Source organism: Lepisosteus platostomus, chromosome 24 (genome assembly GCF_059453375.1).
Source record: "Lepisosteus platostomus isolate fLepPlt1 chromosome 24, fLepPlt1.hap1, whole genome shotgun sequence".
Lineage (NCBI taxonomy): Eukaryota > Metazoa > Chordata > Actinopteri > Semionotiformes > Lepisosteidae > Lepisosteus > Lepisosteus platostomus.
In genome coordinates this window covers 10531378-10548998 of record NC_142634.1, presented here as the reverse complement: position 1 = coordinate 10548998, position 17621 = coordinate 10531378, and the positions used below count along the sequence as shown (strand labels likewise).

Genomic DNA, 17621 nt, shown 5'->3' with positions numbered 1-17621 from the left:
CATATAAAACAAACTAAAACAATATAAAATGTTTAACATTTATAAAAGGATACAAAATCAATATATCTAAAATATGTACAATTTGTATGCAAGACGTATTGAGTAGTCTAAGCTTTGAAGTTCTGAAGACTTCAAAAGGATCATACTAAAATTATATATTTGCTTAGAACTACATCAAGTATTTGGAAGACCCATAATTTCTGGAGTTAGTATTGTTTAATGTTTTCACTTGTAATCACAAGAGTCATGTACAATGACTTATCCATAACAGGCATTTGCATTCAAGAAAAAAAAGTGTTTTTTAGCCAAGCTCGCATTTCAGAACTATACTTTTCATACATATTTTTAATTTGAGACCTCAGAAAGCCATTACCCTTTTTTTGAAGTAGGTACGCCACTTGTGATATTCCCTTATAACTATTTCAATTCTTCTCTTCCAGTTTTTCCCATCTGTTACTATAGCCTTTAGGAGAGACAGAGAGAAAATATTAGATCTCAAAGAAGAACTTCACTGTAATGTACACATGTAACGTGAACAACCAGAGAAAGAGCGACAAGGTACCTCAGAAAGTTCAAAGGACTAACACAATTCCACTAAAAGACTTGAATCTTTTCCTGTCCTGAACAGAGCGGAATAGAGGGGGCCGATTCAAGCCTCTGAAGCTTTGGAATACATTCAAAAGTCAACTCGATGGACATCTAGACAACCAACAGTGAAATACAACCCAGAGGTCACATGGAAAATAAAAATGAAGTACTTTTAAAACTTATCATTAAATAGAAAGTATTTTTTAAACTGGGGACTTGTCAGGAGCCAAGCTCCCCGCTAATTTTGTTGAAGCTGATACTGTGGATTCTTTCAGGAATCAGCTTTAGATTAGCTCCTCGGATCAATTAGAGACTAAATACCACGCAAGCTCAGCGGTCACGCCCAGGTGTTCATCTCTTCTCATGCTCTGCCTTCGTGGAGCTCAGGTTTCTTTTTAACTGCATTATCATCATGGACAAAGGCAGCAGGAAGCCTTTCAGAGCCGCGGGACGTATCTGAACGCACCTCCGGTCGGCGATGATCTTCCGAGTCGATGGACCCGTCCAACGGGGTGACGAAACGGCAGACTGGGTTGTCTCTCTTTTCGACGTCTGTGAAGAAGCAGTCCGGAGATCCGCTCAATGCCAAGACGGAAAACGGCCACGCAGTGCCTCAGGCTCAATACCCATCTGCACTCTGCACTTTTTACATGGTCTACCATGTTTTGTTCTCATTACTACATATTTATTGTCCCACAACAGGTTTGTTGCTCCTGTTGTTATTTTCTATGTTTTGTAATGTACTGTCTACGTTGTGTGGTGTGGTCTGTTGTACTGAGACACGAATGGGAAGCCCAATGTACGTGTACATATGGTAAAACACTCCTCTACACCTCTAATCTGTCCCACCTGCGACATGTTAACAGACATAACACAGTGGCTTAAAGACAAGAGTGTCAGAGCAGTTTGCCTACACTTCTCATTCCCCCGTGTGCGAGCGGGGGTTTCACAACCGAGATGTAAAAAACATGCAATTGGCGATTCCAAATGGGATGGATATGACAAAAATAACTGGCCATCCCAAATTAAAAAAATAAGTAAAATAGCATTCAATCACACGTTGCAATTTCTAGACTGTTTTATGTGGTCTCTTACGGGTTTTTATTCCATGACGACCACATTAGATTATGTCCACCTCCATGTCAAAGCCCCTTTTCTTTGTATTTTCAGAAACGGGATACTTCCCAAACCTTCATGATGAATAAATAAGGAGCTGAAGGAGAAAATAACCACTCTAATTCCTAAAGCGCTATTTTTTTAACCTTCAGAACACGCCCAAACCTGGTGCTCAACCCAAGTATAAATCAATGTCCACATTTCAGACTCTTAGGAAATACCAACAACCTCCACGCTGCAAAGCAAACGCAGACATGGGAGAAGTGAAGTCTGCATGACAGAGCCCACGCCAACTGCGCCTGGGGACTGGTCATCCTGACACGCACACACAAGGCCAGATCGCAAGCTCTTGCACTTTTATTTTAAGGCAACCCGGTTTTAAGGCTGCCAGCAGAAGCAGCAAGCTAAGACCACTGTATTTAGACAGCGCATATTTCTGCTTGAAGGCGTACATTTAACATATCAACAAGACAACTCATGCCTGTCAAGAACAAGTTGCAGCTGGTGCCCCCTGGAACATTAACTCTGCACTGCTCAAGTCCACATCCACCGGCTACCAGTATTACTCCAAACTGATCTTAAAGTAGCTGCAGTAACGACAAAAAAAAACTCATGTACTCAACGTATTATTATAATAATAACAACTAGAACTGTTTGTTCCCAGCTCCAGGCTAAACATGTTGGAAATTTAACTTTTACTACTGTGTTTGTAAGAGAAATACAAACTTGTGACTTAAAACAAAATGCAATGATTAAATGGAAACAACGTCTTCTATTTAATCAACGAAGCCTCGAATGACCTCATCAAGGTGGGATGGAATGAAAACCGGCAGTTGCGTGGGTCACTGGCACCTGGATTGGGAACCACTGTTCTAAGCTTAAACTGAAAAGCTGTTCTTTCTGGACAGTTATTCACATGCTTACGAACCTAGCTCTGTTTTTCAGTTTGCAATGTTCAGACATGAAGAGCACTTACAGGAAAGCTTGGTACAACAGAGCACTAAGGTTGCACTGAAGAGTAAGGAGCTTACATTGCATGTACCAGGCTCTCCAGATGGCATTGTTCAGTCGGATTTTGTCCCTCCACAGCAGTTTCAGACCTTTAAAGTTTTTCCACTTCGGTGACACCAACTTCCCACTACAAAAAAAACAAAAATGGTAAAAATGATTGTTAAGCATTCAACTACCAAATACCTCAACTACCTATATACTCCAGCAGCAAGTCAAAGACAACATGAAGGCAGCCAACAGCTAAAACATATTCCTTTTTTAACTGTTCCTGACAGTCTGAAAAAGCCATGCTTTTTTGATATATGCAACACATGAAAAGATTCAGTTTTCCATCCCAAACTAACAAAATAAAGCACTACAAAATCACTTCAAGGTGCTTGATTCATGCACATCAACCTCACAAATGGCTAAAGGGTGCACTGTGGTATCCAGACAACAAATGGCTTAGGATGGGATTTTCAACACATAAAATCTACATGTATTGAACTCTTCTAACTTTTAAAATTGAATGTTGAATATCTAGAAAGGCGTTATAGCTTATTAGTCCCATGACTATTTAGATAAAGATGTTGCTGTAGCCTTGAAAAATATGCCTATGACTATAGATCTGACATATAACTGAAAAGTTTCCAAAATGTAACTAGATGGTTCTTACTGCCATATACTGTATGTCCTAGTTCTGTAATCTTGGCTTCAGCTAATCTCTTCACTGTTTAGTAAAATCTCTGTTTAGTTTTACACAAAATAATTGCGACATACAAGGAGGGGTCAGTGAGGTTAAGGCTGATGTTGCTCTTTCTAGCCAAACGTTAAACAACTTGCATTTACGAACCTGTGTTAGTCTTTCGAAATCTGGGCAGCATGCAGCAGGATATTTTTTCTGAACATAATATTAGGGAATATTTGGGCTGATAGAACGAAAAAAAAAACGCATCCCACACAATTGCTGGAGGTCATTCAAAATTCCTAAACATACAGTCATCAGAGAGAGCAGCAAAGAACCAGCAATAGCTGAGGTTCAGAAGGTTAGGGTATTTTTTAAGGAGTGTGGAAAAAGGCTGAGAAAACGCGTCTTGATAAACCCATCATGCCCGCTCTCCTTAAACGGAAACAACTCAGGCACTCCGATGTAACATACAAAGTTAGTGTTCACGAGCAGTGCAAACGCCGCAGCATGAAGGTTTTTCTTTGATGCATGTGAGGTTCAGCACTTCAATAAAGGACTTCCTTGCAAAACTGATTAAGTCATCGCAGCGAGTATGTTCTGATTATAAACGTGCTGGAGGTCAGCAGGAACTTAATGAAAACCTTGTGACAGCAGCAGAAGAGCAAATTGAGCACTGGCGGAAATGGCTACCAAACACCTAGTCAAGTACATGTAGCGTCTTCAAGCCGCCGACGGGATCAGCTGACCTTGAGGTCAGGCTGTATTTTGCATTTCCCTTGCTTGTTCAGGGTGCTTTTTCATGTCGCTGCCGAGTCCTGCTATGTTGACAGCAAGATAACGCAAATACTCAACAACAAAAAATTAACATGCGATAAAAAGTCATCACTACTACGTTCAAACTGCTTTAAGCATCACGCACCGTTTGAACCTTTTTCGCCATTAGTCCACGTTTCCCAATAAACGGAATGGGTGACGCAGGCAAGGTCACATCACTGACGAGATGCTGCTCTCTTCCCGGCACACAGCAGAAGAAGCTTCCACTGCTGGGATTATGTAACTCTCACTAAAGCGTAAACAGTTGGGCTGCATCTCTCCCAGTGCCTTAAGATGTCGTGACAGGGGCTAACTGGGAACACGCAGGTCACGGCAGTCATTTAAACAGGGAAAATAAAAATTGGACGAAAGCAAGCAGGCAGTTTTATTTTGAGGAACAGACGGAGCGCGGTGTTAGTAGTTTATTAGGTCAGGTCATTGAGTATCTGGTTGCAGGAGCCGCACACAGGAATTAACGTGACTCGGTCTGCACTCTCCGGGTAGCGGAGCCTGGGAGCCGTGAAGGAACAGGCTGAGGGATTTTCCCCCACGCTGAACCGTATGAACAAAGAGTGAAACAGAGCGCTTGGCCGCGGAGTCTTCTTCAAGGGAGGGAGAGGGGAGGAGGAGTGGGGACAGAAGCAGCAGGCAATGGCTGGGGTCGATCCTTTCGGTTTTCCTGGTGCTTGTGCCTCACCTGCTTCCCACAAAAGCATAACAGCTCTAAAACTGTTTACCCACACGCGCTGAGGCAAGTGTTCAACAGATCTTCACATAAACGGAATGAAAAAGAAATGCCAGGCTACAATCCAGTCTGGGCAGACCGCGGCTCCAGGTACTGTGTCTCAGTGAAGCCAGTTCTCATCGCCAGGCTGAGAAAGAGGAGCCCAGCCCTGCCTCAGCTGTCTCTCCTGCTCAGGAACTTTTTTGCACCAGGAAACCCGAAACCCAGGCCCTGTTTCTGGGGGATAAAATAACAGCAAATGCTGAACAACAACTCGTTCTAAATATAACTCCAATACTACAGAAAACCCCGAGCGACGAACCCTTTCTAATGCGAGCCGAATATAGTACAGCGCTTGCCAGCCGGCCGATTCAAACAACAACCATTAAAGCCGAGCGCTGTGGAGCTATGAAACTTGACTCCCATACATGGGGATCACTACCACAGACAATGAAGGTGCAGAGTACAGGGAGCTTGCATCTAGGGCATCCGGCAAGGGGTACACTGAGCTCCCCCAGGGTATAACACCTTCACACCTGCTGCCACAGTTCCCTCTGGTGAAAGGCTGGCGAGTCACGGAACATGTTATTCAAGCACAGAATTCTACTGCTCCAATAAAATTCACAAGGGAGCTGTGTGAACGGATCACAGACATCCACTAGCACACTGTAGATCACTATGGCATTTTGACTTTTCCAATGCAAGCACAGATTGTCACTGCAATCTGCTTTTATTCATACCTCATAGGATAAGGACGCCACCCACTTGCCCCAGTTCAAAGTGCTTAATGAGGTCATTTTCTGTGTGAAGGTCTGTTTCCTAGAACTACTGACCAGCACAGACCGCGCTTACAAGACCGTAGAAAGCACGGTACCCTGTGCTGAGATATAGACCAAACACCCCCCCCCCCCCCCCCCACTAACAACAGAGAAATGACTGGAAGCATTCAGAAATAAAAAAGGCAGTTTTATAACTTAACAGTATAAAATTATGATGGGTGGAATTCTGAGAAATTAAATGTAATTCTATTCATACTGTACTAAGAGGCCTGTAATTAAAATCTATTCATACTCGACCAGAGGACCTGCAATTATGTGGTCATGGGAAGAATATTCTATTTCAACCCATAAACAAAACTAACACTCTGAAACAGCTTTTTCATTCAATAGTGCAAGAACACGCGTACAAGCACAAAGACAATGCAGTTGGGTTGTTCCAATTTTAGGACGGGTCTTATTTGGTTTGGTTTTAATACAATGAATTCCAGATCTTATCACATATTTTAAGATCAGCAGGTAGCCTTGATTAGAAGACATCTGAGAATAAGCCCTTATCGGAACAGAAAGGAAAGGAAGATCGCAATCGGTCCTCAATCTTCCAGATCTACAACAAATGTTTTTCAGAAAAACAAAATGATGTAAAAGTTGACCATTTAGCAGTCTGTCCCTTTCATCTTCAGAATACCCCCCTTCCGCAACAGTGGAAAAACGAGAGTACAATTTTCTGCCCTGAAAATTGAAAATTGTCATTGCCAGGGGGAATTTTCAGTTCCAACAAAAAACGTACTTTTACATTTCAGTTGAAATCTCCAAGAATTTTCTTGTGTATAGGCTCACAGCAAGGAGAAAAGCAGGAGGATGGGATGGGATGCAGCAAGAAACTGCACAAGGAGAAAGGAGGAGCATACACGTTCCTCCAGTCCACCTGCCCATCACAGTCATTAAACAGAGATCCGAAGTAAATCAGGGCTGTGTTTGGTCATAGCTGTAGTACAGTCTGCTTGTACATTGCAAATGCAAGTATGGAGAAATGCAGATGATAGAAAATGCAGGTTTTAGGCAAAATGGTCACGGACAACACAAAAGATCTTGGTTACAGCACATGGAATGCTAAACAGCCTCTGTTTAAGATGGACACAACCATACACTGGTAAATTAGGCTAGTCAGGAGAACTGAGTGGTGAAAAAGTCAAGGAACATCTGAGCTGCTTCTTACTGCAAAAAGAGCACCAAGACACAGACACCCTCATTCAGATAAGAAACTGCCCATGTGACCTGCTTACAAATGCATCACAAGACACTCGACACTCCACAGCAGGGGGGGAAAAAAAATAAAATATGCTGATTAAACAGACTATTTTCATGTCAAATGGTGTTTTAGGAGTTGCTGCTAATCCATGATTTAGAGTCAGGATTTCGGACAAACCACATTTGACTCGCCCGCAAAACAAGACACTGAAAATGTAAAGGCTCTGATAAGCAGACAAAAACGGGCTGTGACTATGTGGGGGGGGGAGGGGGAAGAAAGAGTGGCTTCCACTGTAACACTCATTTCAGTTAAGTGTAAAAAAAACACAAAACAATGTCACTTCTGTACGATCAAAACATCCACCCTGAAAGCATGTGGATTCCAGGCAGAACCATGCGGTGGCACAGACTACACCTGCCTTTCCAGCGCACTGCGCAGCAAACAATGAGCACAAGGAGAGTGAGCGACAGACTGGCAGACATCACCCGATGCGTCGGGTCCGATCTCCGTTTCAAGGAAATCGCGGCCGAGATTCCGCAGTGCTGGCACAGCGTCTGCGCTCCGTTGGCACGGAGCGCAGGCAAAATCCCCAGCCGAGAAATGGGGAATTCGGCGGCTCCAGACTGGGCATCCCGGAGAGGGCAGCGCAAACGCCCCGGCCGGAGGCTGGGACAGAACCCGCTGCTACAACGGGCTGCAGTGAGGGCTCTGATCGCAGGCCAGCTTATCAGCGCTCTTCGCCCGTGTCCCCCGGAGTGCCACTCACTCATGCACAGGCTGGAGCTGCTGCACTAAGTGTCCTTTCATCAGCTGAACTGCAGACACACACTCAGGCCCGTCGAGGCCAGTCTTATCAGCCCTCCACTTATCACTCCACACTGGCACCAGTACCTCCAGAGGACCCCCTGGCACTCAGAGAAAAAGACCACACATCGCACAGGCACAGAGGAATGATGTATGCAAACTGCCAGCAGAAGGAGACTGTTCTCCCTCTTGTACGTTACTTATACCTCCTGTGGTAGGCAGCTTGTGCCTGGAGTTCAGACTATCGTCTCCTCGCCAGGGTTCTCCTGTTTTATCTCAGCAGCAGCAATGCCACAGCAAGCCTGGGCGCTCGCTGAGAGCAGGTCTCCTCAGGTGGGCGAGCCTCCTCTGCGGCGCCTTCGTCAGCAATGAAGAAAGTGCAAGAAGGCCTTAACGCTGAAAATCCCCCTGCAGAATGCACTGACCTCGATTCAAGAAAAGCAGACGGACTGCAGATGCACCAGACTGCCGTGGCCACACCTCACGTCTCCAGGAAGAGGCGCCAGGACTGGGGAGCTGCCCTGGGGAGCTGGTCTGTGAGCCCAGGTGGCACGGGTTCGAGCTTGGGTGAGGGTAGGGTAGGAACGGCCTGCCCGGGCTCTCTCTCTCTTTCGAGAACCCCCGAGGCTTCTCGGGATCTAGCAGGCAGGCCGACACGGAAAACCCGATGTTTGATTCCAACTCGGGCGAGCATCGCCGTTTAAAAAAAATAAATGAATCTGCACCATCTGCATCGGTGATGTGTCCTTTGTGTAACATGACCTGGTGATTGGGCTCAGTACATGCAGTATTACTGCTTCTCTCATCTGGTGAAGGGCACAATGGCTAAAAACAATACCTCCGAGGGCGAGAAGGACTCTCACCCCAGCTAGGTGCTGGGATTTTTCAACACACAAGAGGCTCTATAGCAAACCAGGAGTTCCGAAGCCATATCTGTAACTAAAGGAGCAATACCCCAAAAAACGGGCGTGCAATTAAAACGATCTCATCCTGGGAAGGTGAAGTATTTCCATTGCCATTTGCAAGACTAAACCTTTGATAGCTAGAAATATCCATTACCTTCAGTTCAGTGACAGGTTTACTTTTAATATTTCACATTTCAAAACAAAGGCCTGCAGTCAGGCTTTCGCTTATGAGAGAGCTTTCAATCCATGTCTCCAACAGATATTTATAGCAGCAAACAAGTGCCAAGGTGGTCTAATGAGATACATAGCAGCTACCTTGTGTGCCTGTATGTAAACCAACCAGCTTTGACCTGACCTCACAGACTGGCAGCAAACTGGGCCAAAAAAACAACACTCCCGGTCAGCCGTTATAATCTCCAGACACATCCAGGATGACTGACTGTACCAGCACATGGAAAAACAAAAGCTCAGAGCCTATAGCTATAAATCGTTTTCTTAAAAAAAGAACTGCAAGCATATGTTTCGACAGATGTGTTACACAACCCAGCTATGCAATTCCACAAATCCAAAAATATAAACCGTGGCAAGTGAAGCCCCAGAACCACCTCCTCAACAAAGTGCCGGAGGAGGTTTCAGTCTAAGATTCTTAAGTAAAAGTTGTAATGTTTCAGTCACTTTCATGTCATGGGGCACAGTGCAGCATGGGAAAAAAACAACTTTCACTTTGTATTGCTGTGTTTTAGAGACACTCGTTTCTCTTCACCTATTTTTTCTTCAAATCCATTTGTAAAATCAATTCTTATAGAACCATTGTGTTGGCGTTTTAATCACAAATGACCACTAGCATCATTGATGAATCTTTTACAAAACGCGAGACGGGTTAACTCCAACTCCGGACTGAGACCGGAGACATCTGTGACTGAGTCATCAAGAAGACGACAGCCCTCCTTTCCAAGCCTGGGCTGAGAGGACAGTTCTGAGGATTTATTCTCCACCATTTAAATCCGGAATGATGATAATGAGGAATTCTGAGATGATCAGGGATTTTTCATCAACAAAAACAGGATACAGAAATGGCCCAACTGAGAGGCAACTGTTAAACAGTGTGTATGTTTTTTGAACGGGGATCAGCTGGGATCACTTCATTGTCATCACCAGGTCTACAATAAATTGGAATACAGCACATTGAGAATACTGAAGAACACATGAATGTGCAGCCTGTAGACACACAATGCGACCACTTCCCATCATTCACAAGATGTTCTGTTTTTACCTCGACTGGATTCATAACTTCTGCACCCAAGCTAAGGATTTAAGAAAACACACAACAATCACTGTTTCGAAAGAGTCCACCCCACCTCCCACTATTCAGATATATATAGAATTCATCCTCATGAAACACTCACTCTTAGCCACCTCATGACCTCAGGAAGAGATGACTGGCTTCTGAGAAAAAGACACCGACGATATCCTGAAAACATTCTGTTCTGATGGTACAATATGATAACAGGGTAATGTACCGGGCCTTACTGTAAAGGTTTTATTTAGAACCTCCTCAGACAGGCATGTACAGTACTTTATTTTAGATCCTACAGTGAAAGAAAAACGTACATTCATTAAAGATTTTAGAAAAGAAACTGGGAAATTAATTGAGAATAAGTCCCCTGCCAAAACGCCTTCCATTCTATAGACAATATACAACTGTATACAATACGTACAATCCCAAAAGAAAGAAGGAAGAATACTCTCCATAAAAGATGTACAACACTCTCCAGCTCGTCTCTGTAGGAGAAGCAAAGCATACTAACCGATCAATTATATATCAGGCAGCCACTGCTCGGTCACTACATGTCAAGAGCTCATGAGCTCAGATCCTCGAGATGCCTTTCCGAGAGATTAAGTCTTAAAGCCCTGAACAACCTGGGAACAAAGAGGAAATAAGACAAGCCTTAGGGGAACTCTGTGGCCACAAATGTAACAGATCAAGGCCTGCGATGAAGCAGCAGACAGCTTCCCAAACCTTTTCCTCCAGGAAGGAAGGTTTAGAGCTATTTTCTCGGACTAACCCAAGAATCAAGCCCCCACTAGCCATGCAAAAGTTCTGCTCTTCCAAAACCTGCTCTTATCTCTTATCAGGACGTACAGTCCCTGACAAAGTAAACCCACACCGCTCTGAATTTTCAGCACTGCTGAATAGCTGAGCCAGGTTAAGAAACTGCTGACTGAATGAAGATCTGCGCCACAGCTCTATCAAACCAGACGACAAGGTGCTAGAAAACTTTGAGGTTTTGTTTAAAGTCTACCTGATGTTCGGCTTACAAAAAGTTACAACAGTGGTTACAAACCACACAGAAGAAAAGGTCTGAGCAGATATCTTTTGTTCTTATTTCGCAAAGGTTATGCCCTGATTGGCCAGTTTCGCAACAGCACACAACAAACTGGTATGCATGTACAACATACACTGCACGTCAACATCATCAATGGAAACACCGGCCACAGCGCCCACAAAACAAAAGGACGTCTAGGGGTTTTCCACTGAATGAGAAGGACTGTTACTGTGTGGACGAATAATACTGGTAACCAATGCAGGGACTGGAGGTCACAACAGCACTGCCCCACCCAGGACCTGAATCTACAACCTTCCACTTTCGCTGGATCCCGAGGTCCACAGAGCTGTCTTACAGGGAAGGACAGTAAGACCCACTGTCCAGCAGATTTCCCAGCTCTCTCTGGCGATCGCTGCCCGATCCCTGCCCACCCTCTTACTTCAACCGGATTGTAACACCAGGAGCAGGAAGAAACTGGGAGTTTAACTCCAGCTTCCAGAGGACACGGGGACGTTGCTGGGGATGGAGTAGCAGATAGGGAAACGGGCGCTCTTCACTTCTTCGAGCGGTACAAATCAGGCGGCAACTTGTGCTGAAACCGTTCCCTCTGGTGCCGAACGACAACAGCCGTGTGTAATCCTCCAACGCGCCTCGAGCGCTCCCTTCCTGCCCGCTGGCCCGATCGATCCCGGGAGCAGCAGGGTGGGAGTTACGGGCTGCGGCGCTCAGAATCAGGTGAGAAAAGACCAGGCAGGTAAAAGCTCATTCGCCCTTCAGCCGCAACGTGGGGCTGAAGGAAGGAAGAGGCGGCGAATTGTGAGGTAACATTCAGAGAGCCGTTTTACCACTCTGCCGGATTATTAGACGTTTCTAGATGGTAGACAAAAACGCCACAACGTTTTGTTTTGATGATGATGATGATTTGGACTTGTGCTTGGTCTAGATGTTGAAAAACCAAGGGTATTCAGATCCTGTGATCCGGATCTCTTTGAAGCCGACAAGGTGAACAACGCACCATCAAAATCAGCCCACGTCCACTCATGACAAGATATTTACACCCTGAACCAGCAGCTGGATGGGAGACCTGGGAAAACTGAAGTTGCGGCTGGAAGGGGTGTTAGTGGGGCCAGCAGGGGGTGCTCACCCTGCAGTCCGTGTGGGTCCTAATGCCCCAGTATAGTGACGGGGACTATACAGTAAAAAAGGCTCTGCACTTTGGATGAGACATAAATCCGAGGTCCTGACTCTCTGTGGTCCTTACAAATCCCAGGAAAGAGTAGGGGTGTTACTCCAGTGTCCTGGCCAAATTCCCCCCTGGCCTTTACCAACCATGGCCTGCTAATAATCCCCATCTGTGAACTGGCTTCATCACTCCACTCTCCTCCCCACTGAGAGCTGGTGCACAGTGAGCACTCTGGTGGTGGTGGTGGAGTCCCCAGTATTATTGTCATCATTATTAATAATAACATCGGAAGAGAGCTGTCCGAGCTGTACTGTGCTCATGAGAACATGGTCGATGCTCCCATGTTCCTGGACAGACACCTGTTCCGTGGTGAGGGATGGAGATGACCTCCCAGGCATATGTCCGCCGCACTGGCAGACAGAGAGCAAGCGCACGTCGGAATGAGAGTGGACTCCCTTCGTTGTTCTTTTTTAAACCGGCACAAGATCAGCACAAGAACCGGGACACAAACGTGGTGAGTGAATGTGACCCAACGACGGCCTGCGAGCGCACACCGATCCGAACAGAGGATGTGGCATAGCAAGGGTCACAGTGGTTTCATGTCTCCGGACTCTGCGCTTGCAGGCAACACTCAACAACTTGGATCAGGCCGGGACTGGTATTTAAAACACAGGATAACCACACACACACACCTCCCAGGCCACAATGAGCCAGAGGTGAACCCCCTCCCCCGACTCTGCCTACAGCTCTTAATTAGAAAAGAGATTCGCTCCAAAATGGGGTAATTAGGCGCTTCAGGGTCAGGACAGAGGCTCTAAAAAAGAAAATTCCCCACAGACTGACAACCGGCGGCATCATTCAGACTTTTTTCAAACGCCTTTTTAATGCCGAGCATCTACCACAAGGCTTGAAGGCCAGCGGAGAAAGGGTATCTGTATCTCTCAAACGAAAGAGCATGTCTTTCTTGAGACAGTTCCACAGCCGTTTAAAAGCACAACCCCAGAACAGCAGCAGCTGCGGGCTTGCGATACCACACGACCCGGAGTGAAGTTTACACGTCATGAGCTGTGACGCAAGGCAGATGAAATCACATTCTTCATATAAATAAGTAATCAAATCAGTGATATCTTGACTTCACCCCCCAACTGAGAATAAGAGACTCCATTACATTTTAAAGAGATCAAGCGCTTTCACATAAAACGTCACACAATGGTTCTTTAAACTACAGATTAAGAGTTAAAACAAGACACCTAATATAAAACGACAGTGCCCATCCCTAATGACATAATACAACTCCAACATAATTACAATTATTTACTTACTCCTAGCCCAAAACCTCTAAACAGTCCCCGAACTGCCGACGTAAATAAAATGAAGAGCACAGATACACAAAATATACAATATACATCTTCTGTTTCCTGTGCAATCGGTATAATAAACGCAGCTAGGTGATTGTTTCCTGTATGAAGCTAGCAGATTAATGTAATGATAGTGTAATGAGCGAGGTGTGTATTATTGCACGGCTATCGTTTGTTTTTAAATAGCATTTTCATTCTGTGCTGGGTACTTGTTTTGTGGTGATGCCAGACACACAAATCTCCACGCTTTAGGATGAAGAACAAAGTTATTCAAAGTTGAATTGCAGATAAGACCACACGCTATTGTATCTATACATCATTTTATTTGACAAAAACGTTATCAAACTTGACTTCACGGCTGTCGGTAAGATGCAATATTTCCCAAAGCGACGAGTTTTGCTTGCAAGTTCTACAATGCAGGGCGCTACGTGGCCGGTGCGGTTAAGGAGCAAAACAGGAAGGTACGACACTCGGGTGTCAAAATGTTTTGTGAGCAAAACGAGCAGCAGACGCTTTCGTTTTAAGCGTGAACCCCAGCAGTTCTCGGCTTCTCTCCGTTCGCCCCGTGTTGGGTCTATCACGGGCGAGTGCGCGGCGCCGGCCCAGACTCCAAAAGACAACACAAGAATAAACCCACTTCGCGCAGGCACAACGCAAGGGTGCCAAAACGCAACACCGTTTTGGGTAACAAAGGGACAAAAGACGGCGCCGCGGCGTGCAGGCTGACCGCGGAATACGCTTATTGAGGGAGGGAGGGAGGGGGGGTAATAAAACTCCCCAGGAAGATGATAACGCACCACCGAAAAATAATCGGGCACCAGCCCCCAGCCTCCAGCAGGCGCGCGGCCCGCGCGGGGAGTCCCGCAGGCCGCGCTCGCGCCCCTCACCTGTACGCCAGAGTCATGCACTCGAACAGCTTGGTGAGCGACGCGTCGATGGAGAGGTGCGACGTGCTGGTCTTGCCGAAGCAGTACGTCTGGCAGGTCTGCTTGTTGACCGTGTCGAAGTCGTAGCCCTTCTTCGGGGGGTGCTCGCTGTGCGGGGAGGACACCATGAAGTGGCCGCTGTGGATGATCTGCGGCTCCTGCCCGTCCGGCTTCTTCGGCCCCAGGTTCGGCTCCTCGGCGTCCGAGTCGTCGTCCTGCTCCTGTTTGACAATCACGGGGGCTTGGCGGCGCGGCCGTAGCTCCTTGGTGGCCATTGCTGCCGTTATTGCTTTTTTTTTTTATTTGTTGTTTCGCTAACTACAAAAATACAAGCTCCATTTTTAAAAAAAAAAACTATTCTGCGCTTCGGTGGGAAGGGGAACTCCTCGCAACAGTCATTTTCGCAGTCGCTGCTCCCCTTTCTCCCAGCCCTGCGCGCAGGCAGGCCAGCCTGTGGCTGAACCCAGACGGCGACGTCATGGCCAGGACACGTAGGCGATTGGCTGAAATCTCAGCAACGCCCACAGTCTGACTTCATAAAACTGTGCATGCAGTCGAAACTACGGGGGGGATGCCTGTAACAATACGGTTTCTGTACATTTTATTGAAAGAGGCCATACGGAATACGTAGAAATGCGCATTTGTGTTGCATACCCATATGTAGAAAGAGTTTCTTTTATTCTGTATGATGTCTTTAACAATATTCCTGTGCGGATACGAAAGAAAACAATGGTGGTTTTGCATCACTAGTTGTTGCTCAACTAGTTCCCCAAAGTGCAATGAGTAAAGAAAGCTTGCAGCAATCTGTAACGCAGTTATTATCGACATCTGATATCCACAGAGTGAAGGAAAGCAACGAGGACACAGCATGTTGTCCTCCCGGGATAACACCTACAATGTCAAAGTCAAAGTCACCAACGATCTCCTAATAGCTTCTGATTCTGGTTCTCTTTCCATACTCATCCTTCTTGATCTCAGTGCTGCCTTTGACACTGTTGACCATAACATCTTGCTTTCTCGTCTCGAGACTGTGTTTGGAGTCTCTGACACTGCCCTCAAATGGTTTAAGTCTTACCTCACTGATCGCTGTCACTTTGTCTCTCTCAATGGGTACAGGTCTGAAATTGGTCTTGTCAAGTCTGGTGTCCCTCAGGGCTCAATACTGGGCCCCTTGCTCTTCAGCATTTACATGTTCCCACTTGGTCAGCTTTTAAGATCACATGGCCTCAGCTTTCATTTTTACGCTGACGATACTCAAATATACATCCATACCAAACCCGACACTGATGTGGCTGTCTCTATTCTATCTAATTGCATCTCTGACATAAAAATTTGGATGACTCAAAACTTCCTTCATCTTAACTGTGACAAGACTGAAGTCATGCTTATTGGTACCCCCCATCAACTTCGCAAAGCCAGTCCTATAACCCTGTCTGTAGATGGCTCTGTACTTGAGCTCCAATCAAAATTGAAAAACCTTGGGGTTATATTCGATTCTGGCTTAACATTCGACCCACATGTACAGCATACTGTCAAAACATCTTTTTTTCACCTTAGAAATATCGCAAGACTACGCCCTATGCTATCATTAACTGTGGCTGAAAAGCTGATCAACATATTTGTATTCTCTCGAATTGACTACTGCAATGCTCTGCTCCCTGGGGTATCTAAATCTACTCTGAACAAGCTGCAGTATGTCCAAAATTCAGCAGCCAGAATCCTGACCAGATCTAGTGCAAGTGTTCACATTACTCCTATCCTGGAGTCCTTGCACTGGCTTCCGGTCAAATTCCGCGTAGACTTTAAAATCCTCATGCTCACCTACAAGGCTTTACATGGCTTGGCACCTCAATACCTGTCTGAACTTTTATCGCCCTACTCCCCACCTCGCAACCTCCGCTCTTCAAATTCTGCCCTCCTTACTGTCCCCCAAGCCCGTCTACATTGTATGGGCGACAGGGCCTTCTCCTGCTATGCCCCCAAGCTCTGGAACTCCTTGCCCAAGGATATTAGAGAGTCACCTTCTCTAAACTCCTTCAAATCCAGACTCAAAACCCTCCTTTTCAGAAAAGCCTTTACTTAACTGGTTCCATTCTTCACCCCTCTGCTCTTCTTAATACCATCTTCCACGGTCTCCTCTATTGTTATTGTTGTATTGCTGTAATTATAATTGTGTCCTGTCTTGTGAAATTTTTCTTATTTATTGTTGTAGTCTTCTTATTTATTGTTATTGTCATCCTGTAAAGCGCTTTGAGAAGCCACCTTTAAAGGCGCTATATAAAATAAAGTTTATTATTATTATTATTACAATGCGGAATTCCTGCGAGAACACTTAAGTAGCTGGGATCAAGAACAGCGTTTTTTTTTATTTTACAGCAAGCCATGATTGGTCATGACGTGGTGCATAGTGTCAGTAAAGTTAAGACCCGAGTGTTTAACGTGATTAACGGGGGAACAAGAAAAGCAAAATGCATTCTCAGAAACCCCCTTCAACCTTTTTCCCCTCTCGGGAAAGCCGTTCGGATACGATTCTCATTTCCAACGTAGTCAATGTGCTCTGTATCAGAATGTCAGCTGGGCGCTGGGCACTACTCCTGTGAGTACAAGTTACAGGAAAAGCGGGCCGTTTGGCAGGAAGTCCCCTCTCAGGTTCTCCTTATCTGCAGTGTAAAATTGCACCACGCCTGGTTTAGACCTGGTCTGACATACTGTAGTCCCCCCGCCACAGATAAGACACGACCTCCACTCGGCGCTGTAGTCGAAATGCACACGGTCTCGCGTGTGTGAATATACAGTATATTACACAGCCACACATTTTCGAGCCCCTTTTTCCAATTCTGCGAGTAACGGGCACAAGGCAGGAGGTGGCAGACTGCAGAGGACACCAGTCAAAGCACAGGCACAGACACCCACACCAGGGCCCATTCTCCCCGAAGCCAATTAACCCACCAGTGTGTCTTAGTACTGTGAGAGGAAGCCAGAGCACCTGGAGGACCCCAACAAACACAAGGGAGAACATACAAACTCCACACGCACAGCACCCCAAGTCCGGAATTGAACACAGAGCCCCAGCGCTGTGAGGCACCCATGCTAGGGACTGCACCGCTGAGCTGCCCATGAGTATAGAGCTGAATTATTGCAGGTGTAACACATTTCATACAGGGACTCATC

The 17621-nt window shown here is 45.8% G+C and overlaps 1 protein-coding gene across 3 annotated transcripts in view; it reads right to left on the bottom strand.

Moving 5' to 3' along the window:
• mlxip (MLX interacting protein) overlaps positions 1–14920 on the bottom strand; it is a 32898-nt gene extending 17978 nt beyond the window's left edge. For all 3 annotated transcript variants that reach the window (XM_088618561.1, XM_088618562.1, XM_088618563.1), the window contains exons 1-4: positions 14412–14920; positions 2736–2842; positions 1055–1140; positions 374–463 (exon numbers count right to left, since the gene is read on the bottom strand). In XM_088618561.1, coding sequence (XP_088474687.1) covers positions 374–463; positions 1055–1140; positions 2736–2842; positions 14412–14725 — 597 coding nt within the window. In that variant the 5' untranslated portion in view covers positions 14726–14920. The remainder of the gene's footprint in view (positions 1–373; positions 464–1054; positions 1141–2735; positions 2843–14411) is intronic.
• Positions 14921–17621: the final 2701 nt, after the last annotated feature.